The following is a 16413-nucleotide window of genomic DNA, read 5'->3' as shown; positions in this document are numbered from 1 at the left end:
AAACTTCTTGACTGTAATTTTTTTGGGAAATGTCATTTCATGGAATATTTAATGTCCTTGTCGAATCTGTAATAACCCAGAAGGGTATTTTTTTCATTAAGAAAACAATTTTTAATTTTCAAATTCCGTGTTTTTTCCAGCTTTTCAGGTTTTTTTTTTGGAGTGTAACAATGTTGAAAAAAGCTGTATAGCAGACAATTTCAAACAGAAGGGGTTTGCTTGTAACCATCACGAATTTTCGTGATTTTAAGAAAAAAAAAGTTTTGAAAAAGCCACTTTTTTGTTTCTCACATTTCACGTTTCATTTTTTTCAAAACTTTTTCCGATAAATCACAATAATTCGTGATGGTTACAAGCAAACCCGTTATGATTACTCATCAAATTTTGTGTAAATGTCTGCCTTTCAATTTTGTAGAACATTGTGACACTCTAAAAAAAACTAACTTAATCCACCTATGTGGTTGGAGCCTTCCTCACTCATTACCATCAATGGCTGTACACAAATTTCATCTATTTTTTAGATCTGGATTAAAAAAAGAACATAAATATCACTTAAGTGGCCATATCTCGGGACAGGGTTGCCAGATCTTCAATGTTGTAGACTTGATGGAAAGGTCTTTTGATAACCTAACCAACGATGGGTCGGATGATGGACCCGGACATAGTTTACATACATTTAAGTGAGATCCGGCTTCCAAAAAGTACATCAATATCACTTAAGTGGCCATATCTCGAGACAGGGTTGCCAGATCTTCAATGTTTTGGACTCGTTGGAAAGGTTTTTTGATAACCTAATCAACGATGGGTCGGATGGTGGATCCGGACATAGTTTACATACATTTAAGTTAGATCCGGCTTCCAAAAAGGACAACAATATCACTTAAGTGGATAAATCTCGAGACAGGGTTGCCAGATCTTCAATGTGTTGGACTCGTTGGAAAGGTCTTTTGATAATATAATCAATGATGTGTCGGATGATGGACCCGGACATAGTTTACATACATTTAAGTGAGATCTGGATATATGTGAAAACACATTTTTATACATAACTTTTGAACTACTTATCGAAACTTCAATCTGTATAAAACTCGATCTATGGGACCCTAAACCAAGTCGAATGCAACAAGTTCGGGTCAAATCGGTTCAGCCAGTGCCGAGAAACATGAGCTAGTTTGTTGGTCACATACATACATACACACACACATACACACACACATACACACACACATACACACACACATACACACAGACATTTGTTCAGTTTTCGATTCTGAGTCGATATGTATACATGAAGGTGGGTTTTCGACGTTTTTATACAAAGTTCATTTTTAGAGCAGGATTATAGCCTTACCTCAGTGAGGAAGGCAAAACCCTGCTAAGTTATAAAAAAAAACGTTACTTAATCCACCTTTAGGTGGTTGGTGCCTTCCTCACATTCATAAAAGCAAACATTCCCTTAACATGTTTAACAAATCAACTTTATTACTAACTACTTTTGATAGGGTTCGCAGACCTTTAATTTTTCTGGCTCATCGGCAAAAAAACCTATCCAACGATAGTTCGCATGGAAGATTCAGACAATATTTTTTATCACAATATCTGAAATCCGACCTCTAAAATGTGTATAAATAACACTTAAGTGCTAATAACTTTTGAAAGGGTTGTCAGATCCTCGATGCATTAGGGTCATTTGAAAGGTCTTTCGATTGTCTAACTAACGACAGGTCGCATGATGGACCCGGACATAATTTTCACTGAAATATCTGACATCCGGCCTCCAAAAAGTGAATAAATAACACTTAAGTGCCAATAACTTTTGATAGGGTTGTCAGATCCTTGATGTTTTAGGCTCATTTGAAAGGTCTTTTGATTATCTAACTAACGATGGGTCGCATGATGGACCCGGAAATCATTTTTACTAAAATATCTGAGATCCGGCCTTCAAAAAGTGTATAAATAACACTTAAGTGCCAATAACTTTTGATAGGGTTGTCAGATCCTTGATGTTTTAGGCTCATTTGAAAGGTCTTTCAATTGTCTAACTAACGACAGGTTGCATGATGGACCCGGACATCATTTTTACTAAAATATCTGAGATCCGGCCTTCAAAAAGTGTATAAATAACACTTAAGTGCCAATAACTTTTGATAGGGTTGTCAGATCCTTGATGTTTTAGGCTCATTTGAAAGGTCTTTTGATTATCTAACTAACGATGGGTCGCATGATGGACCCGGACATCATTTTTACTAAAATATCTGAGATCCGGCCTTCAAAAAGTGTATAAATAACACTTAAGTGCCAATAACTTTTGATAGGGTTGTCAGATCCTTGATGTTTTAGGCTCATTTGAAAGGTCTTTCGATTATCTAACTAACGGTGGGTTGCATGATGGACCCGGACATCATTATCATTGAAATATCTGAGATCCGGCCTCCAAAAAGTGTATAAATAACACTTAAGTGCTAATAACTTTTGATAGGGCTGTCAGATCTTCAATGTTTTGGGCTCATTGGAAAGGTCTTTTTAATACCTTTCTGAAAATGTATAACATGATAGGGTTTCTTGCAAAAACCACCCTTTTTACAATCTTCCGGACATACGCCAAAATCGTTTTTTTAGCATAACTTTTGAAGTACTTAACTAAACTTGCTGATTTTAAATAGAGACCTATGGGACCCCAAGACGGATCGAATGAGACTAATACGGTCAAAATCCGTTCATCCAGTCCGGAGATAATCGAGTGACAATTTTTTGTCCACCCACCTACACACATCCACACAGACATTTGCTCAGAACATGATTCTGAGTCGATAGGTATACGTGAAGGTGGGTCTACGAGGTCAAATTAAGAAGTTCATTTTTCGAGTGATTTTATAGCCTTTCCTCAGTAAGGTGAGGAAGGCAAAACGATTTTGCCTTCCTCACTGAGGTAAGGCTATAATCCTGCTCTAAAAATGAACCTTGTATAAAAACGTCGTAGACCCACCTTCATGTAAACATATCGACTCAGAATCGAAAACTGAACAAATTTCTGTGTGTATGTGTGTGTGTGTATGTATGTATGTGACCAACAAACTAGCTCATGTTTCTCGGCACTGGCTGAACCGATTTAACCCGAACCTGTTGCATTCGACTTGGTTTAGGGTCCCATGGATCGAGTTTTATATAGATTGAAGTTTCGATAAGTAGTTCAAAAGTTATGTATAAAAATGTGTTTTTCACATATATCCGGATCTCACTTAACTAAATTCAAACTATGTCCAGGTCCATCATCCGACCCATCGTTGGTTAGGTTATCAAAAGACTGTTCCAACGAGTCCAAAACATTGAAGATCTGGTAACCCTGTCTCGAGATATGGCCAATTAAGTGATATTTATGTACTTCTAATTCCTGGTCTAAAAAATAGATGAAATTTGTGTACAGCCATTGTTGGTAATGAGTGAGGATGGCTCCAATCACATAGGTGGATTAAGTTAGTTTTTAAAATGAAAATTGTTGTTTAAAATGAAAAATAACCCTTCTGGGTTATTGCATATTCGAAAAGAACAATAAATTATCCATAAAATGCATGCATATTCAAAAAGAACAATAAATTTTCCACAAAATGACATGTCTCAATAAATTTTATAGTCCAATTACGGATAATGCCAGAGTTTTTTAAACTTTTTGAGTTTTTTTTTTTTCAATGAAAAATACGTTTTTTTCAGCATTTTGAGTACGCCATCAAATCGAGCGTCCATTTTTTCTAGAAAGTCTCTTTGACACAAAATTTCCATTTCATCACAATTTCAGGCTGGAAATTATTAAATTATTAAATTTTCAAAAATGGAAGGGGTCGTACCACCCCTCCGTCACGAGATATCGAAAAATTGAGCTCGGATTCGTGATCCGGGATAAAAGCTACCCCTTAAGACAAAGTTTCACGTAAATCGATGAGGGGTCGGGGCAACTGCTGTGTGAGTTGGCGGAGAATGACCCAGATTGAGGAATTTTGTTTTTTTTTTCATTGAATAAAACTTACATTTAAATTCTATTTGTCATGTTGCCTCTATTCATTTTTTAAATAGATTTAAATTTTTCACAAAATGGCAGTGAATTACATTGTTTCCTTAAGCCTCCTTTTTTAAGTAACTGAAAGTATATCACTGTCTTATTGGTTGATCCCATTTTTAATCAACTTCCTCTACAATTTTTCATTTCAAGAAGTTAGTTTCCATTTCCTCAAAGTCACTTGCATTTTTCTCCTTCCAACACCAATCCAAACAACAATGACCACCCAATTGGATTGGCATCCTGCTGCACATTTTCCCTTATTCAAATGCCCTATCAAGCATAATACACAATTTATCAGCATTTCCCCCCTCCCACTTCTTCATCCAACCCAACTTCTTCCAGCAGCGTTTTCCGCAAAAGTGCACCGGAAATGCGCTTCACCGTCATGTCCAGAGAGTCCACTTTCCAAGCAGCGGTGGCGGAAAAATGCCATTTTTCCACACTTTCTTTTTTTTTTGCCAGCAACACTGCGCAGAAACTGCTCCTGCCAGGAATGTGTAACATTATGTAAATCAGCGTTAAGTGAGCATTTTCATGGCTTTCGCTACAAATGATGCACAATTTGGTTTTTCCTGTGCGGGATTTTTTTTTCTTGCAAGACTATTGTATTTGTGGTTGCGGGGTTGCATTTCCATTTGCATTCGATTTTCTTAGCAGTTTCATTTACGGCGCTCCAGCTTTTAAGGGAGGGTTGGGGGAGAGTCTGTTGAAGGATTCCATTCTGGGATTTGCTTTCGAGATAAGTCGTTTCCCCTCCCGATTTTCCTTTTTCTTGAATCGGAAGGAAGACGACGGGTTTGGGTTGGTGGTGTGAAAAATTGCATTCGTTTTGTTCAGTCAAGAGAGTGCCGGTTGAATGCCGTGCTTGTGGTTATTTTTCAGGTGAGGGAAGATAAAAATTGTAAAGAAGAACCTTTTTACGTGATTGTTGGAAATGATTGTGATTTGGGAGAGGGAGGAAAAAGTCGGAGATCCTTTAAAAAAATGTTGGAAAATTTAAAAAAGATAGTCATTTTAAGTAAAAATTTCAAACTTAACCCATAGTCTACCATCTGTCACCCAACTGATGCGTCGCGATTTTTGCCTCTGTCTGCCAAAGTGTCCACTGGAATTTGGGGTGTAATAAAAGCTCATAAATAACGGTTCCACTTTGCCACCCCCCCCCAAACAGCAGACAGAGCGAAGCTGGCAGGCCGAAAAAACGGCTGTCAGAAGGGAAAAAGTCAGCCGGAAATACTCATCATCATCATCGCCGCCACGATCCATATGGGGGGTGGTCCTGGCAGTGTCGCCAGTCATTGGTCATCGCATCCATCATCGTGATCGCTGGATATTTTTGGGATGAACTTGGTTAAGCATTTTTAACGTGTTAATTTATGGTTGATTTTCGTTTGAGGAAGTTTGAAATTTATCAATGATTTAATTGCAAGAATTTTATTTATTTTTCAATAAATTTAAAAGCATTAAACCTATTTAAAATGTTATTCCACAATCCAGCACTCTTTTTTGTGGCGGACCAATAAAACAAAGACTGTTGCAATTTTTAAGCGGGAATCGGCGCCCTCCCCTTAAAAAATGCACTGCCACGAAACACTGGACAAATGGGTGACAATATGTTCGGCTTCGTCCATAAATCATTGCGTGAGTGGGATGGTTTTTCCCAGAATTTGAGGCTCACCAAAATGAAAAATTTTTAAGCTTGGAAAAATGGTGAGAATGGGAGATTTGCAAATATCCAGTTATATACCCAAAACAATATCTTCAGTACATAGATTTTTAAAACAATTGAATGCAATACAAATAGACTAATGCAAAATGCAATTAAAAACACTTTCTTCCATATTTTTTTTTAAACTATGGCTAATAATACCAATTTTTCTTATTTATTCAGTGGAAATAGTGGAAAAATCTTTTTTTTATCCAGCACTTGAATATGGCTGACGACCTTCCGGGCGTCAACCAAAAACTAACATTGTTGGATGACGTTGTACGGCTTTGGTGTCTTCGGCAAAGATGTACAGGAGATAATTTCATTAAAGTTTGTCGAAAGCGTCAAATTTGTAGCTCCTAATCTACTCGAGATATACGCCATTTTTGCAAAAATGGTCCAAAAAAGCACTTTTTGGTGATAACTTGAAATGTTAGCATTTTTGCAGCCTTCTATGTGAAGAGTTGTTTGTAACATAAAATTACACATCTTCGACGATGTTTTGAGCCTTTTTTGAGGAGTTATAACTGTTTTTATTTGATTTTGAGCCTATTTTCAAGTTGCTATGTTTTCAAATAGCGCATTTTGGCGCAAAACCGAACAATGCACCTGAAAGTAGACACTTTCAACTACATTTTCTGAAAATATCTCTCTCTCTATTTTCAGGTATCTCAATTTGGATTTTACGATTTTTTTTATCAATTATTTCTAATTTTTACGCGAAATCTTATTGAAAAACGTGGTAATAATCGGTATATTGAAGGGTAAATTGATCAATTTTCATGGAAAAAAAAACATTTTCTATGAAAAAATTAAACAACAATAACCTTTCTAAAGTGACCAAATATTAAAGGAAATTCTTAATTTTAACTACGCACAATTATTGAAAATATTTCCTTACATTAGTACTGGGCTAAACATGTTATATTTATTATTTTAGAATGTGTGTAATAATTTTAAGCATAAACAATGTTTTGCCATTAAAATGTATCAATTTACCCTTCAATTTACCGATTATTACCACGTTTTTCAATAAGATTCTAAAATCAGTTATAACTCCTTAAAAAAAGGCTCAAATCATTTTGCTGTCTTCGTCGAATATGTGTAATTTTATGTTATAAACAACTCTTTACATAGTAGGCCGCTAAAATGCTAACATTTTAAGTTATCACCAAAAAAGTGCTTTTTTGAACCATTTTTGCAAAAATGGCGTATAATTCGAGTAGATTAAGAGCTACAAATTTGACGCCTTCGACAAACTTTAATGAAATTTTCTCCTCTACAACTTTGCCGTAGACACCAAAGCCGTACAACGTCATCCAACAAAGTTAATTTTTGGTTGACACCCTGGAAGTTCGTCACCCTGTATGTCAATAACTTCAAAAGAGTACAAGTACAACAACTCGTCCCAAGACACCATTTGTCTTGGACGTCAAATAAAGAAGTTATCAATTTATTCCACTTAATTTTGCCATTCCGAACACTGTGGCAATGTAAAAAGTCTTCGGCAAATATTGAATGGTTTTTTTTGTACAGTTTTGATGTCATCACAAATATTTTTTTATAAATGGTATATAAGTGTATATTTTTAATTATTAAGAAATTTGATTAGCAGAATTAATATTACCGGAAAAAATGAATTTGAAACGATCACATATTTTGTACTCTGTTAAAAAAATTAAGTAACTGATTTAAAAAAGGTTTAGAGCACTAATTTGAAATATACAATACAATTTTTTTCAACCTTTCGAATTTGATAAAAAAAAAGTCATAAAAAACTAATTAAAGAACTCCTTTTTTTAAACAATTTGTCAGAGGTTACACTTTGGCCGATTAAGCCATTTTTTCAAGGTTTTGTTCAAATTGCCATTTTGTATCTGAAAAAAGGGAACTTATTATCATTTTGAAGTATTCGGCAAATTGAAAAAGTAATGTTAACAAAATCAGGATGTATGTTTTTTTTTTCTTATATCTTTATATTCAACAGACTTATTTTGAGAAAAAAAACATTTTTAGCATTGTTACAAAATTTTTGCACAATCATATGATGTTTGAATGAATTTCAAATTCATTGTTTAGTTTCGAAATATCAATGACATTTCGAAATGTTGATTTAAATTTTAATTAACAAAGTAAAATTCAACAGAAACAGATTTTTGAAAAATATGTTCTTGATGTAAAATTACAATTTCTACGCAATATCTTTCGTTTTCATCAGATTCTGTTAAAATTTACTTCAAAATAATTATTCTGATAAATTCACACAAACATTAATTCAGGTAAAATATCCAAATAGATAATATTTATTCATTAAATTATAAACCAGCAAAAAATCAACTTTTGATTTATTTTCTAAAGGATTTCGATAAATCAAAAGTTATATTTTAGTGAACATTAGCATGTTTTTTTTTTTTTTGTTGGAGACCGCTGTGACTATGATTTTGATCTATTGCGGTACATTTCAAACTATACACCTCAGAAATATTTTTTTATAAAAAAAAATATATAAAATATTTAAAAAAAATTCCAGGATTGTTTAAAAATTAAACTTCAGGTTTCTGTGATAAGCCTTTTTTTCAAATTAGATTTTTCAAATGAATAAAACCATTTAAATTGATCCAAAGAAGATTATTTTTTCTAAACTTTAATGACAATCATTTGATTAGAACATTTTTGATTCCATATAGGTATATTTTTATTTATGGCCTGCTGAAAAACTCTAGAATAATCATTATCAAAATATAAGACATATCAATTTCTCAGTCGATCTTAATTTCAAAAATCTTTTGCTGTTTGCTATTGAATAGTTACACAAACCAAAACAAATTTTGTTTTTTTTTTATGGCTGCTGCTTTGAAAATGTTTAAATATTCAACCCTTTTTGATGAATCAATTAGACTTTCCCTCAGCCTCTTAAAAAAATTCTATAAAACTCTTAAAAATTTATTGAATCATTGCTTTTTTTTTAAATTGCTTAAGTTATTTTCATTTATGATATTCATTTAGATTTTTTTTAATCTAATAAGGCCGTTGCAAATATTTTCTTGAAGTTCATGTCCCTCGCCTCTGACCATAGTCAAGGGGGGGGGGGGGGGGGGGGGGGCATGGTGTTTATATTTGAATGAAAGTGTTTTTAAATGCATTATTCACCTGTCCAGTTATTTTGCAATCATTTGGTTCCAAAATATGTAAGTATTGACGAAAATATTATTTTATGCGAAAAAAAGAGTTTTACGCTGCTGTGCATTGGAATTTCATAAAAATCTAAATATTTTCAATCCAGCCCAAATAAAAAAAATATGATTATCAATGCAGAAAAATGCATTTTGGATTGCTTTTAGTAGATTTAACTTCTTTTTTCATAAATTTTTGAAGTTTCCTGATTTTTTGCACAAATTTTGAAGGAAGGGGAGGGGGCGACATAAATTTTAATAAATATTTGCAACAACCTAACTAAAAACAAAAAAAAGATTTTATTTTCCATCAATGATTCGAGAACGATGCCTTATATGTTTGGCCATGATGTGACTTTCTATACATTTTGAATTAAAACAAAATTGAAAAATTAATATGGATGAAAAAAGGACGGGTAACATTGGTATGTGTGAGGTAAATTAACTGATATTTTTTAATTATTTTAAATGGTAATAATTCTAAATTAATTAAAGTTTCAATCAGCACAAATTGTTGATTATAGAAATCATACATATTATAGAAACATTCTTGATCCAAAGCAGTAATTTAACTTTCAAAATACCATTTATTAAGAAGCAATAAATGCTTCACCAATTTGCCTTTCCAGATGTAAACCTCATTCCTTGTCCAGTTTGAGACAGTCACTTTCAGTGGATGAAACCAGATTTCCAGTGAAATGGCCATTCTGTCTCGTATCACCTGCAAGTCTCTGCTTCAAACTCCGTCCGGTTAGGAGACAAAGTGAACAGGAAACGCTCGGTTGGATTTATGGTTTAATCAAATTCTTTGCATTGCAACCTGGCTGGCTGGCTGGCTGGCTGAATAGTTTCGTCCAGAAACTATAGCACCTGAGAGAGCCCAGTTAGTCATGAGCCAGGTGGGGCAGTGCTTTTGATCTCGAAACTGCTCAGGGGTCCTCGGCAACAGCTAGCTGAGGGGAAGCAACTGAGTGATGCAAATCGCTCCCGGAATGCACGTTATGAATCCTCTCCCCTCAACTCTTCCACTCTGGAGCACTCATATTAATAGTTATGAACACACGCCGCATTTTTGCTACAAATTAAAATGTTCCCTCGCCGTCGGAGCCACTCGCACAGGACGAAACCGAGGTATGCGAATGATTGAGGTTAGAGCTCAGGGTTTGGTTAGCCAGGATTTCAGGATCAGGATGTGAGTGTTATTTTTTTTTGTTTGGGTGAGGGATGCATCACCTCACCATGGGGGAAATATATTAAATTCCTTTTCTGGGTGGCGGTTGAAATGTTTAGTTGCCCCGAGGTGAAATATTTGCCAAACGCGCTGCTGCTGTTCCTGCTTTTAGGGAATTTCATATTGCAATAGTTTTGATTTGCGTGGTATGAAATTGGAAATGTTTTGGAGGAGATATTTATTGGTAAGATAATATTAATTCATCCTAGCTGTTTTATTTTTTATGTTACATTTTTGAGTACAAAATAAGAACCAATTTATATTAAACTTTCAGGACTGGTTCGATATTCTTTATAGATTTCAACGGATACAGAATTGAAACTAATTATTTTAATTGCGTCAAATCTTAACGGTGCACATCAACCAGAGCTTTTGCACCCAGATTTTTGTTACAGACATTTTAATATCTTCAAAACTACGAGTACTATCGAAATATTTTTTTTATTCATCCCCTAAAGTACTGTTCTCAAAGTAATTTACAACAAAGTTTGATTAATTTTACATTCCCGTTATTGCAGGATTGGGTCCGTAAGTTTGACCATTTTTGAATAAGAAGACAACAACTTCCTTCGTTGCTGTGCACCCTTAAAAATCATGAATCTAGTTTCTACGCAGAGGTCGTTCAAATCTAGTGTTAACTGTGACCAAGCGCTAAAAATTTCTTAAGCATGGTTCAAAATAGTAACGGATTTGATAAATTGATGAATCCTGGATAAATATCAAAATACCTCGATAAAAAAGCACTTAAAAAACCAAAAGAGAGAATTATCTAATAAAAATCAATCTAAGTTCCTATGATGCACAAAAAAGTTGAACAGGTTGTTAAGTAAAAGTGATGATTATAATGACATTCAATTCTATTTAGCTTGATTCTTAAATGTTCAACTCAAAAGCTCTTTCAGTATTGAGTCTCACCTAGGACGTCCAATTTCTCATCCCGCGAAAAAAAAAAATCCCGGGGATTCCCGGAAATCCCCGAAATAAAATATTTCTCGTTCCCCGGGAAGTTAATTAATTTCCCAGGAATTCCCGAAATTCAAGTGGAAGTATACATTTTCCTAACTTTTGAACACCAATGTTTAGTAAATTTACAAAAAAATAATTATAAGAGAATCTAATTTGATTTTATTCATTTCGAGGTTAAGGTTTATTTCAGATAACATTTATTTCTGAAGTATTTACAACATGGAATAGATCTTCACAGACAAAAAAATGATTGTAATATTCATCAGGAAATGGTGACAGATTTTGTGGCAAAATAAATGATTAATTTTATCCCTGAAAATGATGAATTTTCATAAGTTTTTGATAAATATTAATCAGGTTTACATTTTTTTAGTAATATTACACAAAAAAAGAGGTAATATTCAACCTACCAAATTTTCAACATTCCAAAATTCAACTTTTTTTACTGTGTTGCTTATTTTTTGGGCAACAACAATTTTGCTTTTATAAAATAAAGATAATCCATTTTATTTTTGATAACCTTTTTAAACGAAAATTGTTGTTATCTCCTTTGAAAATAAGATATTGACCCCTTAGGCCAAGATCAAAATTGAGATTTTTTAACGTTTTTGTTTACCGTGATCAAGTTGGATGAACATTGAATTGATATCGATAAATTAATTTTTCAATTAATTTGAGTTGTGATTTTATTGAATTAGATTTTTAAGGTAAATTCATTGATTATTTATTTATTCACAAGCCAGTAAGTACTAATTCTGGTAAAAGTAATTTGCCATGGAAAACATTATTTTTGCCTGATTTTTTTCCCATTTCAACTTTATTTGCCAATGTTATTATTAAACATATTTTCTCGAACAGGATCAAATGCAAAAGTAATTTTCAAATTTCACAAACAAAACAAACTCAAAACTTTTCTTTGATTTTGTACGATTTGAGAGATAGCATAGAAAATAAGACAATTTATTTAACTTTTTGAAGTTATATGATTTTTTACAAGGCGTCATCCATAAAGTATGTCACGCTCTAGGTGGTAGGGGGGGGGGGGGTCTGAGCAAGTGTGACATTGCGTGTTATAAGTATAGGAAAAGCGTGACAAAGGGGGGAGGGGGGGTAAATTTTGGGTGATTTTAGCGTGACGTACTTTATCGATGAAGCCCAAGCAATTAAGCAGTTTTTTGAACGTCACACTCATTTCAACCATTAAGGTTGCTTATCTATACAATTTTGTTGCAAAATACTTATCAGAAGCAGGATCAGAACAACCATTGATAAATTAAAAATTCCCCGGAATTCTCGGGATTTCTCAAGAAATTAGTTGAAAATTTCCCTTTTCCCGGGAATTTTGTAACCCCGGGAAAATTGAACGCTCTAGTCTCACCATAACTTATTTTTTCCAGGTAATTGTGAATATTTTCTATTTTTTTTAAATAACATTATGAATTATTGCGGTGGGTTTGATATTTCAGTTAACTTTATTTTTTTGTAATATTTTAAACAAGATTAACATTATCATTTTTTGTTGATTTGGTAATTTACGATTTCTATGAATTTCAGCAAATTTATTTCTTTATTTTTTTAAATTTATCAACATGTTTTATTTATTAAAATTCTAACATTTTTTTATTGTTTGTTCAAAATAATGATTTTTAAATGCTATCTTAATTTTTAGTTTGACTTATAAACAGCTAAAGAAACTTACAAATTAAAATAAACACTTGTTAATTTGACTAGGAAAAATAAAATTACACCAATGCTATGCTATGCTATGCAAAATCACACTTAAAATCGTTAAATCTTTTGTATTGTTATCGAATTATGACGTTTAAAAATGGAATATGCAATTTTCATAGTATAAAAACTAATAAATTTGTCAAATTTTATTTTTATAATTATATAATAATATTTGTTTCAATTTGTTTCAAAATATTAAATTTTTGTACATGTAGGAAATATATTTTTTAATAAAGATGATTCTATTTAGATGACTGATACAATTTTTATTTTCACCTAGCTGCATAATTTCAGTTCAAAAAATCATTTATTTGAATGTATTTAATTATAATTTATTTAGGAAAAAATTAAAAATCTCAGAAATAATTTGCTAAGAAAAAAATAAAAATATGTAAACGTGACTAAATTAAATATTTTACATAAAGTATAATAACATATCCAAAGAAAATTTAAAATCCTTTCATTTTCAAATCACATGGTAAATAAAAGTCTATTGAAACATTTTCATGAAATTCTATTTTTTTTTTCTTAAAAAATATAAAACAATATAAATAATCGAATTGGCACATATAGGCTTTTAAAAAGTTAGTAAAGTAAGTTAGTTGAAACTACAGATTGGAAAAAGTGGTGAAATGCCAGGATTCAAATAATTATGATAAATTCATTGTGAAAAAGCAATTTTTAACAATAACAGAACTTTTTTGTGATAGTTTTCGCTTAAAAATGTTGGAAAATAAATTGTAAACTTGGTAATTTTCCCAAGTTTTTATTTAATTTTGGGTAATTCTCTACCAACTCACACGAAATCGGAAAAAGTTGCCCCGACCCCTCTTCGATTTGCGTGAAACTTTGTTCTAAGGGGTAACTTTTGTCCCTGATCACGAATCCGAGGTCCGTTTTTTGATATCTCGTGACGGAGGGGTGGTACGACCCCTTCCATTTTTGAACATGCGAAAAAAGAGGAGTTTTTCAATAATTTGCAGCCTGAAACGGTGATGAGATAGAAATTTGGTGTCAAAGGGACTTTTATGTAAAATTAGACGCCCGATTTGATGGCGTACTCAGAATTCCGAAAAAACGTATTTTTCATCGAAAAAAACGCTAAAAAAGTTTTAAAAATTCTCCCATTTTTCGTTACTTGACTGTAAAATTTTTTGGAACATGTCATTTTATGGGAAATTTAATGTACTTTTCGAATCTACATTGACCCAGAAGGGTCATTTTTTCATTTAGAACAAAATTTTTCATTTTAATTTTTTTTTGTTTTTTCTAACTTTGCAGGGTTATTTTTAGAGTGTAACAATGTTCTACAAAGTTGTAGAACAGACAATTACAAAAAATTTGATATATAGACATAAGGAGTTTGCTTATAAACATCACGAGTTATCGCGATTTTACGAAAAAAAGTTTTGAAAAAGTTGGTCGTCATCGATCATGGCCGTTCATCGTCACCCGCGACAGACACGGAAGACGAAACAAAGAGAAACGCAAAAAGTACCTTTTTCAAAACTTTTTTTTCGTAAAATCACGATAACTCGTGATGTTTATAAGCAAACCCCTTATGTCTATATATCAAAATTTTTGTTATTGTCTGCTCTACAACTTTGTAGGACATTGTTACACTCTAAAAAATAACCCTGCAAAGTTAGAAAAAACACGAAATTTTAAAATGAAAAATTTTGTTCTAAATGAAAAAATTACCCATCTGGGTCAATGTAGATTCGAAAAGTACATTAAATTTCCCATAAAATGACATGTTCCACAATTTTTTACAGTCGAGTAACGGAAAATGGGAGAATATTTTAAACTTTTTTAGTGTTTTTTTCAATGATTTTTTTCCGTCACGAGGTATCAAAAAACGGACCTCGGATTCGTTATCAGGGACAAAAGTTACCCCTTAGGACTGTAGGGATTATGGGTTGCAGGATTGAATATGTAATTAATTATCAAATGAGTACTTATTATAAGATTGATATAATTAATAAATAAGAGTTAAGAGCGCAACCAAAAATGTGCGCACCTTCATGAATATTGCCTTGTTAGCTGATTGTAGATTGAGTGCGAGAGCGCGCTAGCGAGCTGCGAGAGAGAACAACAAGTGAGAAAACAACGAGATGCGCGCGGCCGGCGAAAGAGAAAATGAAGATTGTCAAATCAGTTTTGTGGTTAATTTCTGTGGAATAAGATGTGTTGTTTGTTAATTGCAAAATATCTGTGTTTTTATTATAAAAGAAAGTCCCCGATCACGACAAGGACAAAGTTTCACGCAAATCGAAGAGGGGTCGGGGCAACTGCTGTGTGAGTTGGCGGAGAATTACCCTTTTTCCAAAAATAAATAATCGGTAGACCACATTCTAGCAATTATTTAAATTTGATTGGTGCTATTACTGGGTGTAGACAATCATTATTTTCAAACCAAAAATTAATAATCTTGTGGTTTCAGATAAATACAAGTAACAATGTTTTTCTTAAAAAATAATATCTGTCGATGAGTCCGTGAGTACCAATTTTAGTGGGATAAATATTACATTTTGCAAAATTGGACACAATAATGTTAAAAAAAGTTGCGGAAAATTAATCATTTTTAATGAAGAAAATAATTTTATTATTTTTTCTTTTTTATCCTTTGGTCCTTGCTATTTTTTTTTGTATTTATTTCCCATGTATGCCTTCGGATCATTGTTGATTATAATTTTTCTTCATTATTTTCTCCCTCTCCCACCCAGATCATCGGCGCCGGTCTGTTCGCTTTCTCGATCTACATCCGGGCCGAGCCGGGCATCGACGAGTGGATCCGGCTGCTGGACATCTACGAGTACTACATCGGCGTGTACATCCTGATCGGGGCCGGCGCCCTCGTCATGATTTTCTCCTTCCTGGGCTGCTGCTCCGCGCTGATGGAACACTCGACGGCACTGTACGCGGTAAGTTCTAATTTGTAGACTTTAATTTACTGACTTAAAAAAACGGGCATAAAATATCAAGAAATTTTCCCAACAGCTGTTTTCCGACGTCGCTCTGTTTCAAGAGAAAATATTGTCCCCCGTGCTATCAGTTGGAAAACATTTGTTCAAAAACTATAAATATTATCATTTTATTGCAACCCGGGTCCTGGAAGTCGTTCCCAGGAGCAGAGCTTGAACTCTTGGACTCCCACTCGGCTCTTTCTGCCCCCCCTCCACATTTCTTACATATTGCATTCCACGTGCACCCCAAGGGGGGGGGGGGGAAGTCATGCTCCAGTCTCGTGGGTGCGACCTGCACACACAGAAATTGTCGATAGGGGTCTCTCGTGCTAAATTGCGTGGGTGGGATTTTGAAGGCATGGGCGTCCCAACAAATTTAAATTTTTGATAGAGGATTTTCTTGTTATTTTATTTAAATTTTAAACAAAATTGAATTCAGTTGCATTAAATTTCAATCAAAAATTTATTTTCCCTTCGCCAATGTCCAAAGCAGCTTCTCCGACTCCACGATGTCGTCGGTCGTCCCTCCCTCCGGAATGGCGTCATGTGTCCGGTCTCCACGGTGGTCCAAGTGAAAGTACCAC

General features: G+C 33.5%; 1 protein-coding gene across 3 annotated transcripts in view; it reads left to right on the top strand.

The window, feature by feature from the left end:
* Window positions 1–16413, top strand: part of LOC120429552 (tetraspanin-2A) — a 215985-nt gene that overhangs the window by 156849 nt on the left and 42723 nt on the right. Inside the window, exon 3 of one of the 3 annotated variants that reach the window (XM_052708810.1) lies at window positions 15590–15787. The exons of the other annotated variants lie outside the window; for them this stretch is intronic. Within the exon in view, the coding sequence (XP_052564770.1) occupies window positions 15590–15787 (198 nt within the window). The remainder of the gene's footprint in view (window positions 1–15589; window positions 15788–16413) is intronic. 3 annotated transcript variants of the gene reach the window in all.

This window comes from Culex pipiens, chromosome 2 (genome assembly GCF_016801865.2).
Source record: "Culex pipiens pallens isolate TS chromosome 2, TS_CPP_V2, whole genome shotgun sequence".
NCBI lineage: Eukaryota > Metazoa > Arthropoda > Insecta > Diptera > Culicidae > Culex > Culex pipiens.
This window is presented reverse-complemented; position numbering and strand designations above follow the sequence as displayed.